Source organism: Oryctolagus cuniculus, chromosome 11 (assembly GCF_964237555.1).
Source record: "Oryctolagus cuniculus chromosome 11, mOryCun1.1, whole genome shotgun sequence".
NCBI classification, from domain to species: domain Eukaryota; kingdom Metazoa; phylum Chordata; class Mammalia; order Lagomorpha; family Leporidae; genus Oryctolagus; species Oryctolagus cuniculus.
In genome coordinates this window covers 104,070,784-104,098,247 of record NC_091442.1, presented here as the reverse complement: position 1 = coordinate 104,098,247, position 27,464 = coordinate 104,070,784, and the positions used below count along the sequence as shown (strand labels likewise).

Genomic DNA, 27,464 nt, shown 5'->3' with positions numbered 1-27,464 from the left:
AATATTCTACTCAGTTCAGCACATCCCCCAATGTAAGTTACTGGCACACTAATTCTTGGGTCTGCGGGAATTGGGAGATTTTGCCAGTTATCATTACAGCTTCTGGAATTCTCCCGGGGACATTTCTCTTTTGGCCTTTCTGTCCAACTGCTGAACACACACAGGAGCCAGCTTGCTGTGACTTTTAACATTTTTTTGCTGAATATCAAATGCACAGACAGCAGTTTTATTCCTAGATTTAAACACATTTGGTCTCTTGGGATAATAGGAATGGTGCTTCATTTTTTTCAAGTTGTCTAGCTATTTGACTGGAATTCTGTGCTGCTGGCATAGTTAGAAAACAGAGAGAGGCAGATGCCTTCAGACCACCCAAATTGTACAGCAGCCCTTTCATTGCCCATCTCAGAAATGCTTCCAGATGCAATCAAGTACACAGGCTATTACTATGAATCCTTCCCAAGGCTTCATGCTGCTGGGTTCAGAAGTCACCCTCTATTCTCTAGCATCCCATTTCACCCCCTTTCCTGCAAGGACGTCCTCCTCTCTTCTGCAAAGTCAGGGATTTAAGACATGCAACCTATTGCTGCCCCTTTATGCCATCAGCTTGCAGCGACATGAGATTCGGGAGCTGACTCTTTCCACCCGTCACACGCGAACTCTTCTTCTCTGCATACTTTAACAAAAGCGCACAGCCACTGGTGAGGGGAGGAGCCCTCTTACAGTGAGGTGGTTTTGAAATTTGGTAAGAGAAAGGGGCAGCTGCTCTTCCCTTTTTACCCTTTGGATACATCACCCTAAAGGGGGCCTTGTTTATCAGTCCTAGACCGTGACCTCCGAGTACCCTGGGTCCACCAGCCCGGCCTGGGGAGATGCGCAGGGGTCCAGCGCCTACCTTCCGAGGAAGAACGCGATGTAAAACGTGGAGCTGTTCAGATTGACGAACTGAAAAAGAAACATTTTCAGGGTGAAGCTGTTCTCCCACTCCGACTCTGTGCGAGGCTGTTCTGTGGACAAAAGGGAGCAGAGTCTGAGAGGTCAGGTTTTCCTCCTCTCCACTCCTCGCATACACAGGGTTGGGGCAGAAGGTCCTCAGAGGGTTGCAGGGGTCTCTAGTTCACCCATAGATGGTGAGTGGCGGACTGGACCATCTGCAGGATCCCGAAGCTCACATCAGCATCAACAAGGGTTTGGTAGGAAGTGGCAATGGATGCATGGAAGGGAACGGAATATGCAGAGTTCCAGAGTGACAAGATGCCAGAGAGCTGGGGCAGAGACAGCCAGTCTGAAAGGACCTCACGTCCACCCCATTCTCTGCAGTAGCCTTGCCTTTTCCTCTTCATTTCTGCTCATGGACTTGGGACTCCTAATAATTCCTTTGTCTCATCTTGTAGCTGTAGTGTTTATGGCAAGGCTACTGGGCGAGAGGGAGTCAAGCTGCTGTCACAGGATGCTGACAGCATTTATTTGATTCCTTTGCCTTCAACTTCATCCACCATTCTGCATTCTCATGGACTTATCCCAAGGTGACGACCTCATCTCCGAGGTTTCTACTGTACACCAAAACGTCTGTGTCTTACAATTTCCTGACTTCAATCAGGGGCCAATTTTCATGTATCTCCTGTGTTTCCAAAATATGGATCTATTTGCCCTCAAGGTCGAACTTCCAACCTGTATCTCATGCCCAAGGCACTTAACCTTCCCTGGGAACTGCATTTTACCTCAAGCAATGTCAAAGAAAATGTATTTGATGCCATAGCACTCTCTCTGCCCCAACATTCCCCGAGCCTCTAATCGTTTGTTTAACATTTCACTCCATCGATTCCTTTCCCATGAACTATAACTCAAAATGCTTCGTGGGAATGAACCTGAGGAGGGATGAGAAAAAGGAAGAGAATTTGACTTAAAATGGCTTAAATGTCAGTTTCAGAACACGGCTGAACTGCTACTGAAAGTAGAGAAGATCAAAGATTCTTAAGGGGTTTTAGTTTTACTGATTCCTGCTCCTGAGCTTCTGGTTACATGGCAAGGTTTCCTGGGTTGCCAGGCAACTAGGAGCCCAGGTGTTTCAACCACAGATGGACTGGGGCTATTCCTCCATCAGCATCTTTGCCAGTCCAGATCAAGGTGCCACTGGACACAGGCTAGTAATGGGGTGATACCTCTTCCATAGACATAAACCTTTTTATACTTTAGGGGTGATGGGTGGTGGTGATGGAAGCTTTCAATGACATCCAAGGAGATAATGTGAAATGCCTAGCCCTGCATCTAGCACACAGAAAGGGTCAATAGATGGTATCTATTATTATAATAATTATTATAAATAAAAACACCTTTGTGATTTTCCCACCCTCCAGAAAATCACATTTCAGCATGTATTAAAGCAAGTTGTCTGTGGGGAGCATGTAATTTTCTCAGATCACATAGAGCATAATGTCCAATACCTCATTAATAAAATTAGGGCTATTTTTATATCTTGAAAAAGTGGTAAATGTACAGCTTATGGCTGAGTATTAAATTGTTCTGATTCTTATGGGTCAAAGAAATGTTCTCAGAAGTGACTTGCCCAGAGGGATATTATCCCATCCTGTCAGGGATCATTCATCTGCCTATATTCCTGGCTAGAATGTTCCTGGACTTCAAAGCAAGTAACTTGGATGTGATTTTATAGACCATCAAAGCTTCATAGATTTTTAATTAAAAATTATAGTTAATAGTGAATGAACATTTTCCTATATTATATTGGATGGATTCTATACATACATGTGTTGATATTTTTATTGTGCATGAAAGGGTAAATTACTTAAATAACATTAGTTCTTTACAAATAATTCTTACTGAAAGCTTTAGGTGGAAGAGATCCTCTTTTTACTAGAACATATTTAAAATATTCTGTCAAGGGGAAAACAAAATTGTATGCAAATAAAAATGATTGATTTTTACCAGTGTTTGCAAAAGGAATCTTTGAAAACATAATTTCTTGGTCACAATATTGAACCATGAAATTAAAAGTTTTCACTTACCTAAATTTGTCAGAAGCAGTGCAACTTTTTCATAGAGCTATAAAAGAAATTTCATACATTTAACAAGTAAATTGTAGATATTACAAAAAATCTATAATTTTAAAGGAAACAGACAAGTCATGACTGAAAATAATGTCATATGCATTGCTCAAAGAATGAAAACATTGTAGGCAATTATCTCCTTGCAGGGCAAGAAAGAAATATACAGCATCCATTTTAATATTTTCAAAATCTCGCTTCTTATTTTGGAGAGGATAATTCAGTGGCAACAAAGCTGTTTGCATGAATTTCCAGCTTTCTAAGTTGGGCTGGGCAGTCATAATATTCCTGAGCCCCAATAATCTAAATTTAAGTCTCCAGGGTCCTTCCTAATGATAAAGACTCATGGTAAGATACTATAACCCTGTTGTTCATGGACTGCTGAATTCTAGGTCATAGCATCTATAAATGGTGACGTAATCAAACATTATTGGACACTCCCAGAGCTTATGGTACTCTGCTTTTCCATAAGTACACTGGATATATCCTTAGCTCTCTCGGCCATCTAGTAAATGGATGCTCTTAAGAGGAAACTGAGTGTGAGTGTGTGTGTGTGTGTGTGTGTGTGTGTGTGTGTATACACACAGAGGTGCAGAGTATAGTTTAGGGAAAAGCCAGATGTAGGAGATTCTACAGAGAATAAATTGAGAGGGAAAAGCAAGTGATATCTAAAATGAAGGATGATAAATGAAAACTGGTCTATTGATTTGAATAATGTACAAATGAATATCATATCTAGATGAAAGTACTTTTTAAAAAATTTATTTAAGATATATAAATTTCATGTATTTCCTACATACAGATTCAGGAATATAGTGATACTTTCCACCCTAGTAGTTCCAATACACTGGTTGAAATCTCTCCAGCTTGAATTATGCTTTTATCAACCATCAAGCTTTAAAGCTTGGGCAAGTTATCTCCTCAATGTATGATTAACATGTAGAGTAACTGAGCACTGTATGTGTGTGTATGGGTGTGAGTGGGTGGGGGTAGGAGGTAGTCTCCACTGGATCGACCAGTCAGTATCTGACATCAAAAAATGGAAAAATCTTCCATGCTCATGGATTGGAAAAATCAATATCATCAAAATGTCTATTCTCCCAAAAACAATTTATAGATTCATTGCGAGACCAATCAAAATACCAAAGACATTCTTCTCAGATCTGGAAAAAATGATGCTGAAATTCATATGGAGACACAGGAGACCTTGAATAGCTAAAGAATCTTGTACAACAAAAACAAAGCCAGAGGCATCACAATACCAGATTTCAGGACATACTACAGGGCAGTTGTAATCAAAACAGCATGATACTGCTACAGAAACAGATGGACAGACCAATGGAGCAGAATAGAAACACCAGAAATCAATCCAAACATTTGCAGCCAACTTATATTTGTGTAGGTTGACCTCAAAGTTTAACCATGTCAGCTCCTACCTTTTATCCTACAAATAATAACAACAATTTACTGAATGCCTACTGTGCACCAGGCACTAAGGAATAACAGTGAAAAACAAAACAGGGGTGAGTGCTGGATTAGTGGTTAAGCCACTGGTTGGGACGTCCACGTCCCATATCCAAATGCCTGGGTTAGAGTCATAGAAATGTTCTTAATCCCAGGGCTGGCATTGTGGTGGAGCAGGTAAAGCTGCTGTTCCTGAGGCTAGTATACCATATAGGAGTGCACTGGAGTTCTGGCTGTTCCACTTCCGATCCAGCTCCTTGCTAAAACACCTGAGAAAGGCAGTGGAAGATGACCAAACTGCATGGGCTCCTGCCACCCATGTAGGAGACCTGGATGAAGCTCTTGGCTCCTGGGTGTGGCCTGGCCCAGTCCCAGCCATTGCAGCCATCTGGGAAAGGAACCTGTAGATAGGAAAGCTCACTCTTTCTCACTTTCTCTCTCTGTAGTTCTGACTTTCAAAGAAATGAATAAATCTTTTATTTTTTTTAAAGAAATGTTCTCAATTCCAGCTTCCTGTAAAAGTACACCTTGGGAGGTAGCAATACTGAAGCAGTTGGGTTCCTGTCACCCATATTAGAGACCTGAATTGAATTCCTAGCTCCCAGCTTCAGTCTGGTTCAGCCTTGGTCATTGCGGGTATTTGTGGAGGGTGAAGCAACAGATGAGATCTCTCTCTCTCTCTCATGAAAAAAAAAGAAAAGAAAAAGCTCACAATAACAAAAACTAAAAACCAAAACCCAGAGAAAAGTTCTGCCCCTAGGAGTCTAGATTCTAATGGAGAAGACTGGTAATAAACAAAATACATAGAGAAAACAGATGGCATACTAGATATGCTACACAGAAATTTATGATAAATGTTAGAAAAATAAAGCAGGCAAGGAGGTGGGAAGTTGTCAGATGTCAGGAGTGGTTTGCAATTTTAAACAGAGTGACAAGGGAACCTTTATCAGAGAAATAATATTTGAACAAAGATCTGAAGGAGGTAGGGGGTAAGCTATGCATACCATGGGAGGAAGAAAGCTCCTGGCAGACAGAACAGCAAGTAAAATGTTACATGTAAAGGATAGGTGTGGCTCAGCAGGTCATCAGGCACGTAGCAGGGGAAGAGATAAGGCCAGAGATGTCACTGGGGCCAGATGAGGAAGAGGCTGAGTAGCTACCCCAGAGACATGAGTGTCTGCCCTAGAGGAGAGGGAACTCACTGGACTTTGGGAACAGAGGAGCAACATGAGCTAACCCATGTAAGAAATTTGTTTTGGGGTCGGTGCTGTAGTGTAGTGGGCTAAGCCTCCACCTGCAGCACCAGAATCCCATATGGGCGCTGGTTAGTGTCCCAGCTGTTCCTCCTCCAATTCAGCTCTATGCTATGGCCTGGGAAAGCAGTGGAAGATGCCTAAGTGCTTGGGCCCTGCACCTGCATGGGAAACCCGAAAGAACCTCCTGGCTTCAGATAGGTGCAGCTCCGGCCATTGCGGCTATTTGGGGAGTGAACCAGTGAATGGAAGACATTTCTCTGTTTCTCCCTCTCTCTGTCTGTAACTCTACCTCTCAAATAAGCATATAAAATCCTTTAAAAAAAAGTTTGTTTTGGCTGCTGAAATGTACCTAGATGGAGCCAAGGCAGAAGCTGAGACCAGTTGGAAGCCGCTGCAGTAGGAGATACTGGGGACTTGAACCCAGCTGGGAACTGGGCAAGTGTGGAAGGAAGTCTCATTCTGAATACATCCTGGTGATAAGAGAAATAGGGCAGTCAAGGAGGATGATGAAGTTTTTGGCCTGAACAACTACAGTTGGGGAGGCTGTGGCCAGAGCTGATTTTTCCTGGGAAGATGGGAGTTCAGAGTTGAAAATGTTAAGAAGGAGACAATCAAATGGGAAGATCAACTTTTAAGTTTGGAGTTTGGGGGAAGAGATCCGGGATGAAATATGCAACTGAAAAAAGTCTGAAATCAACACAAGCAGCATGTGCCACCCTGATATTTCCCCGGCAGGGTTATCTCAAGGACACTCTGGCTACTAACTTCTCATCATTCAGAATCAGAAGGAAACAGGGACTAACAGTGCTGAGCTGTATCACAGATTGAGTTGAGATTTCTAAATCCATTCTTCCTCTAAATGTCCCCCAGGGGTGTAAAGCATTATCTTCTTGGATAAATAAGGGAATAAAGGTTCCAAGAATTTGACTTGCCCATTCTTACACTCTAGTAAATCTTGCAGGCTGGATTTGAATCAGTTGAATCATTCTGCTTAAAGATGCCTCTGCACATACTTTAAATTTGGCTTAAAGGTGTCTCTGTACATGGTGAACTGCAGCCTACCTTGAGGTGTGAACAGGTTGTCACTCACTCCCCTATCCAGTAGCTCAGTCAACCACAAGCACCCAGCTGTTCAAATTAAGTTCAAATCAGACACTGGCTGTAACCAACTGGGCTATATCTGTACCTCACTTCAGTTTTCAGTAGGTCACTTCCTCTTCTCTGGCTATAAATTTACCTGCCCATGTAGTAGAGTGGAACATTGTGAACCATTTGTGGTTCTACCAGCTGTCAGATACCAGAATCAAAAATAAGTCCAATAGGCAAGCTAGACTTGTTGCAATTTTGTCTTTTAACATCACTTACCACGTTCAGCAACATAATGATACAAAAGTTGATGCACACAGCAGTCCCTGTGGTTGCAACCTGAGAGTTATTCCTGATTAATGCCCATTTAAAGGCTGCGAAAGTGCTGACGGTCACCACCCGGTAAATGACGATCCCAAACACGGCAGCAATGACCACGCAGATCTGGCAGGAAGACAGAGAGTCCTAGTGAGCCCCTTGGAAGGTTTCTGGAAGAGGAGTCACACTCCTAGGAAATTCTCTGATAAGGAAATAAAGCAATGGTAGCTCTGGCTCATCCTCTTTGGATTTTCTTTTTTATTCAAATAGAAAAGCTACAATGCTTGAAAACTAAGAATCTGTGTAAGCTAGAGGATAATGTTTATAAAGCTCTTTTTACATAGAATACTAGGTTGAGCAGAGAAACAATATTTATTATATGAATCAGCATGTTGATTTTCTTTTCAAAATTGTTAATTGGTTTCTCATTAGCAAGAATTAAAACAAAGCCCTTATTGTGGCTATCTTCACCATTCTGCCTTCCCTCATGCTTTTCAAACAGGCTAAGTTCCCTTCACCTTTACAGTGTGGATTTTTTTTTTTTCTACAACACCTATCCACCCAATCTCCTGCACACCCAGTATGCATACACGTCCATATACCCACAGCCCAATATACACTTACTCATTCTTTTTTACTTCTCTGCACCACTAAACTTTGTCATGGCCCTAGAGTTTTTTTCTGCAGTTGTTATATCTGTAACCTATGGGTATATATCTACTTTTAGGACACTAAGTATAATTTCTGACAGTTTATCTGCCTGATTATTGTCAGTCTTTTCCACTAGAAAGGAAACTCCATGATGGCAGGGATGGCATCTGTTTTGCTCAGCGGTTTCACATAACTACAGGTGCACAGAAGGTGCTCAATTAATTGTGGTCGAATGAACCATCTATGTGATAGGTACATAATGCTGTGTTAATCAGATGTATCTGCAGACTGAAGCATCTTCCCCTGAAGATTTCATGGTGTTTGAGAAAAACATGGCATATCTCTTATCTCTGTAGAATAATGAGAATCTGAAACACCCAAAATTTTTGTGTGTTTTATTAGGTGATGCTACTATGTTTTAGAGACCTCAGCTCACTTCATTATAAATGTTAGGTCATAACGCCAAGCCTCAGGACAGCTTGTGCCTTGACATTCTTTCTTCACAGAAGCATCCCTCTGTTTTGCATAAACTTTACTTTCTACTTACTTTAAAGGATAAAATGTTCTGAAAGCTTGTGTATGACCCCTACCTGGAACTGGTCAAAACAATAAAAATAATAATGATAATCATAATAAATCAAAAGCCTGCCCACAGGTCAACCCTAGAGTTGTTGATAGGGACTCAGGTGAAATCTTCTGAAATTAAGCCACATATGGAACATACAATTTGCTGGACTGAGGTTCAGGGAACAGATCAGAGTCCCTGCTCAGCTATTTCCCTAGCAGTGTGATCTTGAGCAAGCTTGTCTTCCTCATGGCTTTGGCCTCCTGTGCTCCAGGTTCCTCATCTATTGACTAGGGAACACTTAATCTATGTCTATAAATCTTATATGAGAACTAAGTTAATAAATATGAATGTGGGTATAGAAGGCAAAGCATGACATAACAATTTACAAAGTCATATCTGCGGAAGGGCATGGTGTCAATCTTGATCTTGAATCTTGAATCTTGATGAGTCCCTGTGTGAGCTGCCTAGCCTTTGACCTCCCTGGTTTCTTCACTGTCAAGATGGATGAGGCTGTCTGGATTTGTGAGTCTTGTCTTTTTTACTACAGAGGTCTAGGATATATAGTCACATACATCATCTGGAAAGAGGTAAGGAGGGTCCTAACCATCCTTTATGATTCTAAAATGACATTTCTGACGAATATGCATACGTTTGCTCAGTATCAATTGTGTCCAAATTCATGACACATCGACTGCTTTTTAGAAAGAGGTAGCTACCTAGTTCTCAATGTTTCTTAAGCTGTGTGACCCTTAGTGAGTCAGGAGATCCATTTTAGGAGGTTATATCTGGCCTTAAAAAGATAGCCTAAGACTATAATAAAACTGAAAAAAAAAAACCCAATTTATTGCCCATTGTAAAAGTGACCACTGTTTTAGTTATTGTAGTCACTTATGTATTCATATCCATTTGCATAACACATACTAGTGTATATGAGTATATGAGGGTGCTTCAGGAAGTTCATGAAAAACTAAATGAATAGACAAACAAGCTTATTTTGGTGAAAAAAAATCTCTGCAAACAGGTCTTCAAAAGTTCACAAAGTGTGTTTTATGAAAAAATGATGCATGAATTTAAATTTTTGCATCAAAATAAGCTCATCTTTCATTCTATTTGCCCACATGTTTTTTCATATTACTTACGATATGGGCATTATATAAACAAGTTGGAAAAACACTACTGTAAATCTCACTTCACCTTTTTAGTTTCTCTCAGTGTCACATAATGGAACATGGTGAGTGGAAGGAACATCAGATTAGAGTCTGAACTCTTAGCTACCAAGTGGGTGACCCTGAGTATGTTCATTAACCTTTTGGAGAACCAGTTGTGCCATCTGTTTTATGGAGACAGCAATACCATCCCAGACTACCACAGTTGTGAGGATTAAACAACACAGTATGCAAAAAACATTTTTTGCAAAACTATGTGAATGCCTGATATTATTATTGTTACTATGCAACAAGTTTGTACTTTATGAAACAAATAAAGGATTTTTTTCTTAAAAAAAAATTCAAACCATAAAAAAGATTCCAGATGCAGAAACGATGAGTCTGCTGCATTTATCTGCAAATGCTTGGTAAGGTTCTGGCTTTCCTGAAATGGGATTCATCCGCTCTTTCTTGGAATACTTGGCTTCAAACTGGGGTCGTATTTCTTCCTAAAGAACAAGAAGATATACTTTTAATGCATTGAAGAGTCGATTGCACAATAAGGAAAAATCTATTTTACCCTACCATAAAGTTGCTGCCACATGAACCAGTCAATGAACTGGACTTGGAGACCTAGACTTAAATGTTTGGAAGACATCAACTTGTAAAAAATATAAAGAATAAACATAAAGATTTACTGTCATCAAAGCAAGCAATGTAATTTAGACTATCACTTAGTTCCTCTATTCATAAGCTAGGCTTGAAAAATTAAACTGAGCATAATACTTTTTAAAGGAATCATGCATCATTACCCTAATGGTTGGAAACATTTATTAAGCTTTTACTTTTATTATCAGGCAGTAATATGGACACCAGGACAAAGAAGGCATCTGATCAAGAAAGTGTCTAAAATAATTTTGTGAGTTACAATGACAATATAATTGGTATTTTCTTTCTTTTTTTTTTTTTTTGCATTTTTAGACTTACATGTTCAATCTATTTTTAGTACATTTGTATATGATTTATCCATTTTAACCATTAGGTTTTAAATGTCTTCTTAATTGGCATTGAAAACAAAGAAAATATGTTTCAAGTCTAGCTAAAATCAAGGCTTTTCCAATTCTAAATCAAGCTGAGACTTCATTTCATTTAGCTGAGCCCCACACAAATGTGAAAAGTGCCTGACTACAAAGCAATTATGGGATTAGGAAAAGGTAATCAGCAAGAGGTGATGCTGAAGTGGTTCCAGTTAATTAAGTACATGTTCTACTGGGGTGCCTTGAAAGAGGATAGAAAATGAGTAGAAATTGGTGAAAGGGAGATTGAGTTAATCCAGGCAGAAAGATTGGAGAGCCAGATGAAGGTATTGATAGAAAGTCAAAAAGCAACTGACAATAGAGGTTATGGAGAATGGACACATATTGATAGTAGCCTCTCTGGAGAGCATGAATGGCAGTCTTTGTTAGCTCAGCCTAGTTCCTCCTACATGGTAAGCTCAATGTTTTTTGACTTCACTTAGTGGCAGGTCAAGGATAAGATGGAAATCCAGTTAATCAAGAGGCTCTTCCTTCCTTCGTTTACTTTAGGCAGTTATACTTGAGGATATAAAGAGAATGCACTTAGATTCTTCATCATTTGATCGTTTTTATTCCCCAGGCTCTAAGTATTGTCAAGAGCCCTTGAGCTGGTCACCCAAGAAGTGAGGCCAATCATGTGGCTAGGTGTTATAGGCTGACCTTTGTTCCTTTCAGGTCCTATGTTGAAGTCTGAAGTTCCAGTACCTGGAATGTGACTGTATTTTGGAAATAGGGTCTTAAAGGAGGTAATTAAATTAAAAATGAGGTCATGAGCATGGGCCCTAATCCTGTATGACAGGTATCCTTGTAAGAAGAGGAATTATGGATACAATATGGATACAGAAAGGAGATGATGTAAAGAACTATGGAGAAGATGGCCATCCACAAGCCAAGGAGAAATGCCTAGAACACATACTTCCTTCATGGCCCTCAGAGAGGAACCCTGCTCTTGGACTTTCAAGCTCCAGAAGTGTAAGCAGATCAATTTCTGTTATTCTGTAGTCTGTGGCCCTTTGTTATGGTAGCACAGGCAGACTCTTACTCTAGGCTACGCACCAAGAATGCATCCAGTAAGCTTTGACTTCACTATTACAGCATTCTAAGCTTTTCAACAGGGACTCATAAGAGCCTCTAGACTTACAAGGCATTTTTGTGCCCTGAGAGAACTCACAGCTCAGGCCCATAACAAGTGCCAATCATGACTTGTATTCTGGTTTGGTCAAAGTCACTTACATAGCGTCATACTTTGTAACTGAAGGCGGGAAAATTTCATCGAACATCTTTTCCAGAGAAGGAAAATAAGTCCAAAGGTGAAGTAATTTGTCCACAGTGATTCAGCTGCTTAGTAGAGACTTGGAAAGATCATTTTCTATACCAGAGGGAACTGTTCTCATAAAGACAGGTAACCAGAAACAGCGGTGCACACCTCCCAGGCGAAGTCTTAAAGGCAGCCTGCCTGCTGCCCATAGACCCCACAGTCTGCCTTGGCAGCTGTTTCCAGCCCAGAAGATCATTTTTTTGGAGAAAATTTACAAAAAAAGAAGAAGAAGAAGAAGAAGAAGAAGAAGAGGAAGAAGAGGAAGAAGAGGAAGAAGAGGAAGAGGAGGAAGAGGAGGAAGAAGAGGAAGAAGAGGAAGAAGAGGAAGAGGAGGAAGAAGAAGAAGAAGAAGGCCTTAAAAGAACAAGGATTGGTGAAAATCTCAGTATCATATATAAAAAAACCATATTATACACCTCAAATATATACAACAAAACAAAAAACAAAACCAAAAGCTACCCATGCATATTCATGGAATAAAAAGAAACAGCAGCCATTCACAAGGCATAATTTAAAGGATACAAAACAAAAAGCCCAAAAACCAATCAAACAAAAACCTCTCAAAAATTATCTCTCTCAGTAAGCTTACTACAGGGCTAGAATTCTCATTATTTATGTTTCTGCAAGGTTCCTTTTAATATATAAAAATATGTACATGTGTCTCTAGGAAGGAAACATCCATCAATCCCATTATCATATTACATGAGTAGTTTATCTGATTCATAGGCACAGCGAGGCTCTGAGGAGAGTAAGAGATGGCTGAGATGAAGGAGAGAGGAGTCGAGGCCAGGATAACAGTGAGGGGAAACTAGGGTCTTGTGATACCCAAGCCCAGGAGGCAGGGGCAAGAGGAGAGGCATCAAAACCAGACACAGCTAGGAAAGAGCACACTGTGTTGGCCCAGAAGGAGAGAAAGGGACAGGGATGGAGTGGGGGCATATGCTGGGGAAGTGCAGTCTAAGAGACTGGGGTTACCCTTTCTTGGCATTTTGGTCACAGCTGGCCCTACAATTGCCTACATCTAGCAGGGAGGCCACCTCTGAGCCTGAGCACATCTGGACACTGCCTGGGTAGCAGGGTGCTCACAGAAACACTTCCTTGGAGTAGTTCTGTTGGAAGGTTTACCTCCATTTTCTCAGAGTTGTGCGTACCCTCTTCCCACTCAAGTAAAGAAAATAGGTGACATTTAAGTAAACAAATTGTACTACCAATTCTTCTGGTAGCCTCCAATTGGAATTCCTTATGTACTCATGGAATTTTACTACAACAAAGAATCAGAATGTCTTACAAGAGATTCTGTCAGTCCCTTTTTATACAGCTTGAATTTCCTGCAGACAGGTATTAAAAATGCTGTAAGAGTAAACCTGACTTATGTCACAAGCCAGAAGTGATGACTCAAGGGGACTGTGCATTTCTTGGTAGTTTTCTTTTTTAAAAACTCTGAGATAAAGGATACAAACCTCCTCTTCTTCCCAGTCTATCAAGTCCCAGTCATAAGCAATTACTGCTCGCCGTCTTTTCCAAAACTCCAGGAAAACTGTCGCTGGAACAGGCAGAGAAAGACAAAGATGTTTTCAAATAAAAATAAAAGCACGCTATTAACAGTGTCATTGGAAGCAAGGAAGCCCCTGTGAAGAAGGACAGTTGTGTAAGCACCCTTAAATATCAGAATTCCTAGCTTAATCTCATTGAACAAGGACCATTTTCTGAGCCTCACTAAATGTGTGTTGAACATAATGAAAAAAATGAGGCTTCATTTAGAATTAAATTAATCTATCTTGCAAATTGAGGCAGAACAGATTCATTAGCATAACAAAGCTCTAGGGATGTAAGGACCTGAGAACACTGGATTATCAACATTTTTCTAATTGATAGAGCATTTATTTTTAAAAGCAAGGGCCAGGTAAGGGCAGAAAAGCATAACCAAAAATTTAGCAGTTCACATCTATTTGATTGTAAGGGATTTCTTGTCCCCCAAATCTTCCACCAGAAAATGTCTACATAAAAATATTCTTTATTATTTTATTGAAGGAAGCTATTTTTTGGAAGGAGTCTTTTTGCTTCTCCTTTTCTCCAAACCATATCCTTGTTGTCATGGTGAAGGCAGAAAGTGTTTTTAAGTCTATTAAGAACTATTTCCAACAGTTGTGAGCCAGCTGGCCTCCCACCCAGGGAAATCTGGGAGTTGTCCTCATCTAGCCAAAGTAAATTTCTACTCAGTTCAGTTTTAAAAAAAATCTACTCAAATGAATTATTGAGCATAATGCAACAAATAAAAGCAAGAGATAAAAGAACAAAGACATACTCCTGATGGCACAAATCCAATCACACACACACCCCACACACTCATTTGGAGAATGAGTGGCCACAACTAAGTATACAACAGAGATACCCTAGGAGACAGAATAGGTGAATTTATTTCAATTGAGGTCTTGTTATATCTCTTGAGTCTTGCTGTATAATTAGACTTACAAAAGGCAAAAACATGTCATATATTTGGAATCAGGTTATGGGGAAAGGTAAATATTGAACTTCATGTTCCAAAGACAGATAGGTACATTCTTCATTTTTATCCCTACTTGTTGCCACATGCCCTTCTCATTAGTGGTTTTCAGGGGCAGAAGACATGATTTTTATCTAGAAGGACAATAGAATCCTCTGGCATATGGACTAGACATTTCTAAACTTGAAATACAGCTCAGGTATAAGCTGTGCTACTCCTGGCAAATCAATTAGCTTTTCTAATTCTCAATTCCTGATAAGCAAAAAATGGATGGTAATACAGGTCCATAACCCCTTATCTTGCATGCTCAAAGTCAAAATACTCTAAAAATTCTAAGTTTCTCCCCTAAAGTTTGGCACAAACTCATACTGGCAGACATAGGCAGACATAGACTTAGAATGATGCAAGACTCCTGACAGTCTTTATTCTCTTAGTGTGAATATTATGGCTAAAAGCAGCCATATTAGTGTATCTGAGTGTGGAATCTCTCTTCGGATCTCCTGGGAATTACAGAAAATATGCTTTGCTTATGGTAGTACCTTTCCAAAACACACAAAAAATTCTTTGTAGTTATATTTATTAACAAAGATATTCCTAAAACAATCAAGTGATTAATTCTGGAAGATATAAATTAAGATAATCTATGTAATGGAGGATAAAATAGTATAATACTGGGCAGCAATTTTTTCACTGGATTCCTCCCGTGAGTCTTACTGCACTGGGGTCCCCAAGACCATCTCCATACCTAGTGATTCATTAGGAGGATCCACACGACACAGAACATTGTTGCACTGATGGCTGAGGCTTATTTCAGTAAAAGTCTGTAAAGCAAAATCAGCAAAGGGGATAGGTGCATGGGGAGAAGTCCAGAGGAAGCCAGCACAAGCTTCCAATAGTCCTCTCCCAGGAGAGTCACATAAGATATACCTAATTCCTCCAGAAGAGTTGTGGCAACACATAAGAAGTATTGTCTTAACAGAAAATGTCATTAGAAACTCTGTGACCAGGGTTTTTCTTGGGGTCAGTCTTGTTACTTTCTACTCAGCACATATGCAAATTCCAGAAAGTAACATAAGTTATACTGTGTGAGTATGCACTTTTGCACAGTGAGACATCCTTAGCAGTTATGGTGGTGGAAACTTTCCTCAAATCCAAGTTTCCAAGGGTCAACCTTGTACACAAGCCCATCTCAAGCAGTCTTGAAATGTTAACTTCTGCACACGTGCCTTCTGCCTCACTGAATTGTCTTGGCTTTGCACAGGGTCCCTGGGACAATTCCTTTTCATGATCCTTTGGCCCCTCAAGCAAATGCTACTTTGTAAGGAATTTCTTTGGTCTCTCAAGTCGCATTGGTTTTGAAGAAATAAAGCAGCCCATCCCTGGATTCTTCCATGGGAGTCAGGACAGTGGGCTCAGGGAGGCTTGATGGGGGATCATTTTGGAATAGACCATAGGATACACATTCAATTTGTCTTATTGGCCATTGCTGCTTCTAACTGACCAATCTGTGGATGGCATCTGAAGGAACTGATTTCAAAGACAAGCCAGTGACTACCAGAATTATTCCATCACCTTTCTTTTTACCCCAGCATGTGCAGAATCATGCCTGGAGAGAAAAATTCTAACCAGTAAGCCCCTGTCTCAGCTCAGTCAGGCTGCTATACCAAAATGCCATAAGCCAGGTGACTTACAAATAATAGGAATTTATTTCTCATAGTTCTGGAGGCTGAAAAGTTCAAGGAAAAGGTACCAGCAGATTGTGTCCTGGTTCACATATGATGGCTTCTGGCTGTGTCCTTACACGGCAGAAGGAACTAGCTAGCTCACTGAGGTTTTCTATAAGGGCACTAATCTCATTCATCCACCCTCAAGACTTAGCCAATCACCTCCCAAATGTCTTACCTCCTACTATTTATGAATTTTAGAGGACACAAACGTTCAGACCATAGCACTCCCTTCTTTGTCTGCCATCCTCTCCTCTCCTCCTTTCTAGAGCTTGGGAGGATGGGAAGAAGAAATGAACTGCTGGTGCCACTGCCATTCTTTTGTGATCATTTCTGTGAAAATGACTATTACCTGGAGGAAGAATCTGCCTTTACTTCCACCCAAGAAATGAGGACATAACCAAACACAGGGCATCTCTTTTCAAGGCAAATCTCCAATCCCATAACCTCACCATTCCATTATTAAATTCTTCCCTTCTAGACACCCATTCCAGGGAGGTCCCTGCACTTTGGGTGTATCCAGTCACATGGCAGCTTACATCATGATCTCACATTTTTCTCTTTGCCTCTTTCAATTTGGCTCCTGCTAAATGTATCTTTTATACACACATTCATATACCCTATCCACAAATGAAGCTCACCTGAGTGGGTTAACACCCACTTCAGATAACAATACTCTCACAAAACTAGTTAACACATAAGGAAAATCTGAGCTATCTGTTCTCTCAGTAGAGATAAGATTATGGGTAGTGTTCAGGTCAGCTGGTGTTCAAATACAGTTATCCCTCTTTACCCATGAGGGATACATTCCAAGACCTCCATTGAATGCCTGAGACCATGGGTAGTACTGAGTACTATATAGAGACTGTAGCAACCTCAGCATACAGTTTTGTTTTCTTTAAGTTGAGAACTTACACCTTTTCACTTAAGGGAAGTTACTTCTCTTAGGGATATTTGAATTATCAGATTCAATACTCAAGTGCTTTGGGGCTACTATTAAGTAAAATCAGGGTTAGTTGAACCTAAGCATTGCAATATCTTGGTAGTTGATCCAGTAACTGAGCTGGCTACTAAATGACTAATGGGTGGGTAGTGTATATAGCATGAATTACTGGACAAAGAGATGATTCATGTTCTGAATGAGACTGGAGTGGGATGGCATGAGATTTCATCTTACAACTCAGGAACTCGTGTGATTTAAAACTTATGAATTACTTATTTCTGAAAATTTATGTTTAATATTTTCAGAGCATGGTTAAATATGGGTAACAGAAATCATGGAAAGGAAAACCATGGATCAGGAGGAACTACTGTACCAGGAAACTCTTGGTTCAGAGTTATACACAATTGGGAAGTAGTCTCATGCCACTTATAAAGGACACAGAAGGCACAGGGTATGGAATATTTTGCAGGCCACACTCTATTATTATGCTCTTAATTAGGACAACTATTGCCAATTTCAGATAAATTTTTGCTGACCATGATGCATATACCAAAACAATTTTCTATCCTCCAAGCATAGTTAGGTTACATTTCCTACCATTTCTTGCAATTAGATGTGGTCACAATCCAAGTTTTGGTCAATGGAAAGTGAGTAGAAGTGATATGTGTCATTTATTGGACTGAAGAGTTAAGAAGTGGGTGCAGCTTCCTTGCACTCCCTTTCTTCTTTTGCCGGATGGATAGAGAGGACTCTGAGGATCCAGGACAGAAGGAACCCATTCTTACATTTGAAGGACCACAGGAAAGCTGCCTGCCCACTAGAAATACCTGACTGGGTTATGTCAAATGTCAAGTTTTGTGGCTTGTGTATTATAGCATTATAATTAATATAGGTTTTTCTGTAAAATATAGACATGGTGGCCGGCGCCACGGCTCACTAGGCTAATCCTCCACTTGTGGCACCGGCACCCTGGGTTCTAGTCCTGATCGGGGTGCCGGTTCTGTCCCGGTTGCTCCTCTTCCAGTCCAGCTCTCTGCTGTGGCCTGGGAAGGCAGTGGAGAATGGCCCAAGTGCTTGGGCCCTGCACCCGCATGGGAGACCAGGAGAGGCACCTGGCTCCTGGCTTCGGAGCAGCACAGTGCGCCAGCCGTATCGGCTATTTGGAGAGTAAACCATTGGAAGGAAGACCTTTCTCTCTGTCTCTCTCTCTCTCACTGTTTAACTCTGCCTGTCAAAAAAAATATAGTCACGGTTAACATTCTGAAAGTAGGAGGGAAAAAATAATCCACTGACTCAATTATCTTTCATCATCGCACTAAGGCATTTAGAGACTCTTATAGAAAATTCCCCTCCCACATCCTTGTTAGGTTCCATGGTAGGGTTGAAATGATATACTTATAAAGTATCTTCAGAGAACTAAGAAATGATAGAGCTGAGATTCAGACCTGCCCTTCCGGACTCTCAAATCCTAGGCTGGACTCTCAACTGGGAGCTTGAAAGTCTATTGGAATGAGAAGAGCCAGAAACAAGACAAAGAAAAACCCACTCTCCAACCACACGGGAGCACGTTGCAGAAGCCTATTACAGACATGAAAGGGCTGCCTCCCAGGATTACAGGCTCACTGGGTGAGCCTGGTGTTTACTCTCTAACCTTCCCTCAGATCTTTACTCTTCAACCAAGAATCCAGGAAAAGCCCTCATTTATTCACACAGCTGCTAGGGATAAAAGGCTACCAATCCTTGCCATTTGTTAACCTGACAGGTTTGGAAAGGCCTAAACCTGATTCTCCATTGTCAAAATGTCTACTCTGGTAATCCAAAAGATAATTATGTCTAGTCATAAAAAATAATTGTAAAACATTTTCCTTATTTTTTAAAAGAGGTTGAAAGGTCCTGTAATCTACTATATTTTTCTTAACTCATCAAAAAATTATGTTCCACTTGTTTGCACAGAAACAAGAATGGAGGCTTGGTCCTTGAGAAAATGAGTGGTACATAAAGAAGAAAAAGGATGATTTTTATTTCACAATGGTGATTCTCTGTTTTGTGTCTCAAAGCAATTTTCAGAAACTGGTTCAAGATGATTCTTCTACTTCTTAGCAAGTCTGCTTACTTCACATACACAATCCTTTTCCTCCCAATTTTAATTTCATTTCTTAAAATAGTGAATTAATAATTTTAACAGATTTTGGGTTTTTTAGTCCTTTATAACTTTCTGAGAATGTTTATTTGGAAAAAAGTACAGGGGAGTTACAATGATATATGTCTCGAGGTCACTTCTTGAGAGTTAATTTGTAAAGTGTACGTATGATAAATGAGCTCAGCTAGGAGTCACAAACTCAAATGCTAGAACAGACAGAGAGTACAAAATCCAAGTAGAAGAGTCATACAATAAAAGTGGTGGGGACTGGGGCAAAGGGCAGTTTGTGCACACTGTAAGGTGGTGGGTATTCCTCAGCTCCCATTGATGGTGCTGTGGACCTTTTCCACAAGAAATTATAAAAATGTATTTTTATGTGAAATATCTCAATATCAAAATCGTAACAGATTTTTCCATGTTTTCAAATTAATGGGGACCAAACAGAATGTTTAAAGTTGCTAATTTACAACATACGAGGTAGGCCATTGGCAATAGTAATGTAAGTGAATGTAAATGAATAGAAAGTTTGTGAAACATTGTACAATGTCAAGTGAGTCTGGAAAGCACAGGGTTATCCACACCTTTTATGAAGCTGGAATTAATCGCTGGTATTGAATTACTTCCTGAAGTCAGTGTGCCCACCCAGAAGGTGATCAGCCTTCTTTAAAATGACGTGTGTATAAGAACACACGTTTTGCAGAGTTATAAAGACATCCCAACATGAATTCAGACTCTAGGGATGTTCTATGTAATGGGAGTCAAGATGATTAATCAAGTGGAAAGACTTGTCAAGAACTGATCCATTCTTTCCATTCATTTAACATTTTTTAAAGATTTTATTCATTTGAGAGGCAGAATTACAGAAGGGGGGGGGGGATGGACAGAGAGAAGGTCTCCATCCACTGGTTCACTCCCTAAATGGCTGCAATGGCTGGAGCTGGGCTGATCTGAAGTCAGAGTCAGGAGCTTCTTCTAGGTCTCCCACATGGGTACAGGGGCCCAAGCACTTGGGCCATCTTTCAGTGCTTTCCCAGGACATTAGCAGAGAGCTGGATCAGAAGAGGAGCAGCGGGACACCAACCAGTGTCCATATGGGATGCTGGCGCTGCAGGTGGAGGCTTAGCCTACTAAGCCACAGTGCTGGCCCTCATTCATTTAATGTTAATTTAAATTCTTACACTTTAAAATAAGAAGAGTTCACATCAATGACCTAGCCATTTATCTTAAGAAATTAGAGGTCGGCATTGTGGCATAGCAGGTGCTACCACCTGTGATGGGCTGCTCCACTTCTGATCCAGCTCCCTGCTACAAGCCTGGAAAAAGCAGTGGAAGATGGCCCAAGTACTTGAGTCTCAGCCACCCAGACTCTACCATTTATCAGTTGTTGGGTAATCTCGGGCAAGATGTATAATTTCTCTGAGTGTCAATATGAAATGGTGATAGTAATCTTACCTATAAAATGGGGTAATGATTTCTTCAGGATGGGTTAGGAGAAATTGATGAGGTATCATATGTGAATGCATCTACACACAGTAGATACTTGGAAAATTTATATCTTTTCATTTTGTGTAAAAAAGAATTAGTACTTTATTGTTGGACACATAGATAAGTTTATCAATGATAAACAGCATAAATATCTATGAACAAAAGGCTAATTATTATCAAATTTATTTTATTTGATCTTAAAGGTTTAATTTATTCATTTGAAAAGCAGGCTTAGAGAGAGGAAGATGAAGAGAGAGAGAGAGAAAGATGGATGGAGGGAGAGTGTAGGAGGGAGGGAGTGAGAGAGAGAGAGAGATCTTAAAAATGACAATACTTCATTTGCCAATTACTAATAGAATGACACAGATTCTTGAATTTGAAATAAAACAACCACAGTCTTGTCATCTTCATTGCAGAGCTCTGAGGGGCTTGCTTTCTTTGTTTAATGGGAATAATTTAATTTTTGGTAACACTTAGAGTAGACAAAAAAAAAAAAAAAAAAAAAGGAGGGAAAAAAGGAAAGAAACCAGAAACAAAGAACAGAGGGAAATGATCTACTTCCTGACAGGTTTCTGCCAACATCTAGTTCTCTGCTGACTCATGTTTCTTTCCCCAAGGAGGGAAGCCAATTTAGTCCATCATTATTCTGCCCCTTGCATCTTTCTGAACAAAAACGAGCACCGATGAAGGAGGAGCACCGAGGTTGAAGCCCAGAGCCCCAGGCCCAGAGCGCAACACAAAGTCTGCAGGGAGCACTGATCTCTCTCTCACACATAAGTGAGCCTGAACAAAGCGGGCGGAGTTGCATCAAGATTTCCAGCCTGACGCAAAGGCCCTGCCCAGCTGCTACAAACTGGTTCCAAATGGAGCCATGCTGTTTCTCTGGTGAACACACAAAGCAAAAGGCAGCAAAACAGCTCATCAACACTGGCCCTTCAGAGCCTCGCAAACCACTTACATGTGTTCTCATCATCTCCATATCTAGCAAGTTCCTGAAAGCAGAGTGCATTGGTTTTCTTATGTTTTAACTTGTCAATCATAAGAGACGATCCTGAGACCATTAAAGTAAGCTCCATTAGAACTGACATGCTTTCATACAACATCACCACCTCAAAGCAGAATCAATAGTCTTTTATCTTCAAGTTCAGATCTCTAAAGCAGAAGTGGCTGCAACAGTAGCTGATCCTAGCAGAGGAGCTAAGCCTGCCCACTTTACCACATGGCTTTGCCACTCTCCAGGACTGCCTTGGTTTCCTCACCTGTCAAATCAGGATAATAACACTACGTTCCTTAAAAGTTGCTATAGAAATTAAGTAAGATCCATATACGATGCTTAGGAGAGGGTTCAGCGCATAGTAAGCTGTTAATAAATGTATATAAAATGTATGCGATCATAAGTGTTACATTATTGCAATTTCAGATTTCTACAAAACACATATCCCTATCTAAATCATTATTTTTCTCAAACTACCACATTTTTGGGAATGATACAGCATTTAAGCAATAAATTGTCAACAAAGCAATTCAGAGGGTAAATTATTCTAAGCTTGCTTTGCCTGGAGTGGCCCTAAAATGCCTACAGTTTATTACAGAATATCCATCAGAATCTTATGAAGTATATTCCAAAGCACAAGGGCCGTCAAATCCCCAATCCACCCACGTGCAAGCTCAAAAGCTTCTAAACTCCATGCTCTAGGCTAAGGGGATAAAATAAATCCTATTTGTCATCCATGGCATGAAACATTCCAACTTGCAAAAAAGAGATGCAATCCCTTTTTTAATGGTGGTACTTGGGGAAGAGATGAAAACTTCTGCCTTATAGACAAATGCTATTATAGCAAAATTTTTCTTCTATACAGTCTCAGGGGGTAAACCGTGGAAGAGGAAACCGTTACTTCAGTCAAAGTGATGTAGTTAGGGAGGTAGCAAGGAATTTAAGATTGCCAGCGTGAGTACTGCAGCTCTCTGTGCACCACAAACCCTCCTCCCATACCAACCACAACTGCTGGGAGATTTGCTGCTTAAGAGCTGGAGCTGGCTAGAAATGTCCAAAATGGCTGCAAGTTGGGTGTCTGTGGTGGCAATGAAACCACCTTGATTAGCACAATCACTTCTATCACACACCTAAACCCCATTCCTATCATGCACCTGACTCCATAACACTTCTGAGATTTCCAAAAAAGAGGGCATGGAAATGGGCAATGCACAAACCCTGTGGAAACTGCACCTCATTTGAATATTCAGTGAGGTATGCCCCAGACACAATCTCCAGGCCTCTAAAAGGATGACTCTGAACTTTGTTAATTACAGCATCACTCTCTCATTACCAGCAATCCCTCCTGAGTATGTAATTATTCTTTGCCTCTAAATAAATCATGCTTTCCTGCTCGCCTTTATTTTATGTTTCTTCCTTGAATTCTTTCTCAAGAGGAGATAAAAATTTGGAACGAATCTAGCCCAGGGCCTGCCTCACAACAAAAGTATATGTAAAACTGGTTAAATACTAAAGTGAGTAAGGGGGTTTTGTGTTTTAATTGTTCCAGAATACCACCAGGATACATCTCACTATACGGGGCATTAACTCAGTACACAGAAGGTTAGTAGCCCAAGGAAGATCTTCCAAGTGATAATGTCAGGACTACTACTTCTACTAATAGTTTCTGTAGCCCATGATGCTAGTGGGCTCATATGCTTAGGGTACCTCTATCTCTGATGATGACAGGCTCTTCCATGGACATCATATACTATGCAAATATATTCATTTCCTATGTGTGTCATGAGAACCACTGATGTAAGAAATGAAAATATGTCCCAAAGTCCCCTCATTTGGAACCATGGCAAAACTCAGGCAGTAGGTGGCTTATTTCATTACTTAATTACAGTTACTGATAGTAACATGTTCTAAGAAAACCCAGACACAATTCTCAATCTGAGAGCTCAGCCTTGTAACCAAAACTCTGACATGGTTAGTGTCCTTTGTTTGCAAGGGACAGGGATACACTAAGGGTGGCACAAACAGAGTTTTTCACAATGTGCATGAAGGGAGGCATGAATAGGAATGAAGACTGGGCTTATGCAGAGGTAGATATGGAAGACAGCAGTTTGTGAGACCTCAGCCAGGAGAGACCATGGGCCTTTATGCTGATACTCCACTAGCAACATGACTTGTTGTATTTTCTCTTTGCTTTGGGAGACTGTGTTGCATTTCCTCTCAGTTGACTACTGGTTGACTTCTTTACCCACTATTCTATATATTTTCTGCTAATCTTTACTTCTTATTTCTAGGCTCTCTTTCTCATAAATTTAGCATCCTCATAATTCCTTGTAGTCCCTACTTGCAACTGATAGTCAATTTCAATCTCTCTCATTCTCTCTGTCCTGCCGTATGTGCATTGTTCAAAGCCAGTTTCTGCTGCTAACTCATTATCTCCCTCCACATTTCCTAGTCCTCATTCTTGAGAATAGGAATATGATTGTTGTTACCAATCTTGGCAGAATTTCAGGCCTTTTCCAAGGTTACTCTCCTGCTTTTGATTTGATTGATCTTGGATCAAATACCTATTGGATAAGAGGGGTTGAAGTGACATATCCCTTCAACAGAGCTGTTCTGGGTAAGAGAATTTCCTTTGATGATCTGTACATAGGAAAGGCAGAATGATTCTAGAACCAGCCTCCTCAACAGAACAAGGTTTTATATTTACTTATAAAAAAAGCCAATGAAATGCATTCTTTGTGTCAAAGAAATCCTTAGGTAATTTCCTTCTCTTCCTGCTTCTCTCTTTCTTTTTTTTTTTTTTTTTTTTTTTTTTTTTTTTTTTAAATTTGTTTTAAGGTTTATTTATTTATTTATTTATTTTTTTTTGACAGGCAGAGTGGACAGTGAGAGAGAGAGACAGAGAGAAAGGTCTTCCTTTTGCCGTTGGTTCACCCTCCAATGGCCGCCGCGGCCGGCGCGCCGCGGCTGGCGCACCGCGCTGATCCGATGGCAGGAGCCAGGAGCCAGGTGCTTTTCCTGGTCTCCCATGGGGTGCAGGGCCCAAGCACTTGGGCCATCCTCCACTGCACTCCCTGGCCACAGCAGAGGGCTGGCCTGGAAGAGGGGCAACCGGGACAGAATCCGGCGCCCCGACCGGGACTAGAACCCGGTGTGCCGGCGCCGCTAGGCGGAGGATTAGCCTAGTGAGCCGCGGCGCCGGCCAACCTGCTTCTCTCTTTCTTTCTTTCCATCATCCATCCACCCATTCATCCATCCATCCAACAAATACGTATTAAATATTTCAGTCTCAAAAATAATTTCATGAGATCATAATCATCCTTCAGAATCATATATCTATTAGGCAAGAAAAGTGCACATGCAAATAATTGCAAGTTCCCTAAAATTATCATAACCCAAGTGCTATGGAAGTTCAAGGCAGCAACATTGTATGGCCAGAGACGATGACATTTCACCTGGGCCTTGAATAATGGGGAAGATTCTGATAACTCATTCCAGACATGAGGGAAAAGATGAGCCTATGCCCAAAGTTAGTAGAATGTTGCACACTAAAATTCAGATTTTGGCATTTTAGGCTATAAGGTAAATTTAATCATTATAAACAATATAAACTATAATCATTATAAGAATTTCAAATGAAACTGAAAATATATAACATTTTAAGTTTGTCTTTCATCACTGTTTGCTTATTTCTTAGAACGTCATGATTTCTCCTCTCCAAAGGCAAGCACCATTAACTGTTTACTACGAATCTAACCAGACATTTTTGTACAATTAAAGCTCGATAATATTTAACTATGAGCTGTTATTAAGCCCACTTTACTAAGAAGTGGTTCAAGTAACTTGTTCTAAATTACACAGCTTGATATTTAGAGGATTTGCGATTTCAACGAAGGCCTGTTAGTTCCAAAGACTTGGAATAGCTTGAACAGGTACGGACAGACTCAATTCAGTTCAGAAAGTAGCCCTTGCTTATAGGGGGTCATTTTATCCAGACCTAAAACAAAGCCAGCTGTAAGTCTTCATCCATTAGCTACTCACAGTACAAAGTCCTACACATACTGAGATGAGTGTTCAGTTTTTCCCAGACTGAAGAGCTGGTGAGCTCTAAGCTTTCTTTTTATCTTCAACAGAAGGTGAATTTTACTTTAATAATGGAATGCTGATGAAGTTGCTGAGTTTTAAAAGAAATCAGACATGTTTCTTTTGTACCACATCACTTCTAAGATACACCAAATAAATTATTTACCATTTAATTGCTAATAGAAAAGCTAACTCAGTGTACTCAAGCTTTTTTTCCCCTGTCCAAAGAAAGAACACATCATAGAGCAGACGGGAGGAACTCGGGTTTTACACTGGTAGAAGACTTACCCCACACTGCCATGAAAACAGCAAAGAAGACGGTGGCTCCATTGTCAAAAAGGTGGGTCACCTGGGAACAATATGCATCAGTGTTACTGAATATCAGTTGGATATTTATCTGTGGCCCCAGTAGCACTACTAAAAATTCTTTTCCCATTTCAAAAACTCAAACATATACATATGGAATGGATACACACATAGTTATATTTAGCACCAGGAAGATATTTTTATTGCTCCTTTAAAAGTTTCCAACTTCCCAAGCATTGTTTTTAATGCTTCAGTTATTTACTTTGAAAACATGGGTATTTTGTGTACAGTTTTGAGCAAACATTTTCTGGGCTATTCTCCGGATTTCTGCATTAAAAAGATGGGAGAGCAGAACCATTAACAAAGTCCACTTCCACCTCTATTAAAGCCTCAGGCAATCACTGAATTTACCTACTGCAAATAGTGCAAAGACAGTCAGCAACATTTTGTCTCTAGAATAATACATTCTATTGCAATCAGCACAGCAAAAAGCAAACATATCTATTCTCCCTGCATAACTGTCAAACTTGTTCCCATCTGCAGTATAAATCTCACTGATGTCCATGCCAAACTGAAATGAGGACTGACAGCTTCATAAAGCACAACGTTTTTTCCCTTTTGGTATTGTATAACTCCCTAAAAGCAAACTTTACTGTCTTTTGGAGAATGTATCAGGTATGAGCAGGTCTTTTCCTATTACATCACAGCATGAATTATTTCCTATTCTTCCAAAAGTTTATGACCTCTCTTTCTTTGAACATAGGAGATGTTGGCAGCATTCAAACACCTGAGGGGAGACAAATGATATCCTAGGCCAGAAGAAGTGCAAGCTGTAGGAGTATGCTGACTCTCAACAGCAAATCAAGCCTGAAAGTCCCAGTGGTTATCCCGTTGGTCTGTGCTCACTCTCACGCTCGCTCGCTCGCTCTCTCTGAAGACACAGCTTGCACTCTCAGTGTCTGTCCTGAAATGGATTGTGCTTGTTGCTGCTTTGGCTGCCCAGACAATTTTTCCTCCCATTCTCCCTTCTCTGGGGAATACAGCTAGCTAGCTCGCATGCACTCTTTCAAGCTTTCACTCTTTCTCTCTCAGGCTGGTCCAAATGGGCACATGGCTCAAAACAGAGCCAATCACAGTACTTTCCTGGGACTGATAGGCAAACCTTTGGAAAGAGCATTTTCTGTTCCATTTATCAGTTTGGGAGAATGTGAATCAGCAAGTGTAAAGTCAAGGGGATTTTTTTTTCAAAAGATTGATTTATTTATTTGAAAGTCAGAGTTACACAGAGAAAGGAGAGGCAGAGAGAGAGAGAGAGAGAGAGAGAGAGAGAGAGAGAGAGAATCTT

The 27,464-nt window shown here is 40.4% G+C and overlaps 1 protein-coding gene across 4 annotated transcripts in view; it reads right to left on the bottom strand.

Moving 5' to 3' along the window:
- The window catches only part of ANO4 (anoctamin 4), a 561,131-nt gene that overhangs the window by 63,221 nt on the left and 470,446 nt on the right, over positions 1-27,464 (bottom strand). For all 4 annotated transcript variants that reach the window (XM_008256958.4, XM_070052753.1, XM_008256960.4 and 1 more), the window contains 6 exons: positions 26,102-26,162; positions 13,402-13,484; positions 9,916-10,056; positions 7,145-7,309; positions 3,021-3,057; positions 893-1,004 (listed from right to left, as the gene is read on the bottom strand). In XM_008256958.4, the coding sequence (XP_008255180.1) occupies positions 893-1,004; positions 3,021-3,057; positions 7,145-7,309; positions 9,916-10,056; positions 13,402-13,484; positions 26,102-26,162 (599 nt within the window). The remainder of the gene's footprint in view (positions 1-892; positions 1,005-3,020; positions 3,058-7,144; positions 7,310-9,915; positions 10,057-13,401; positions 13,485-26,101; positions 26,163-27,464) is intronic.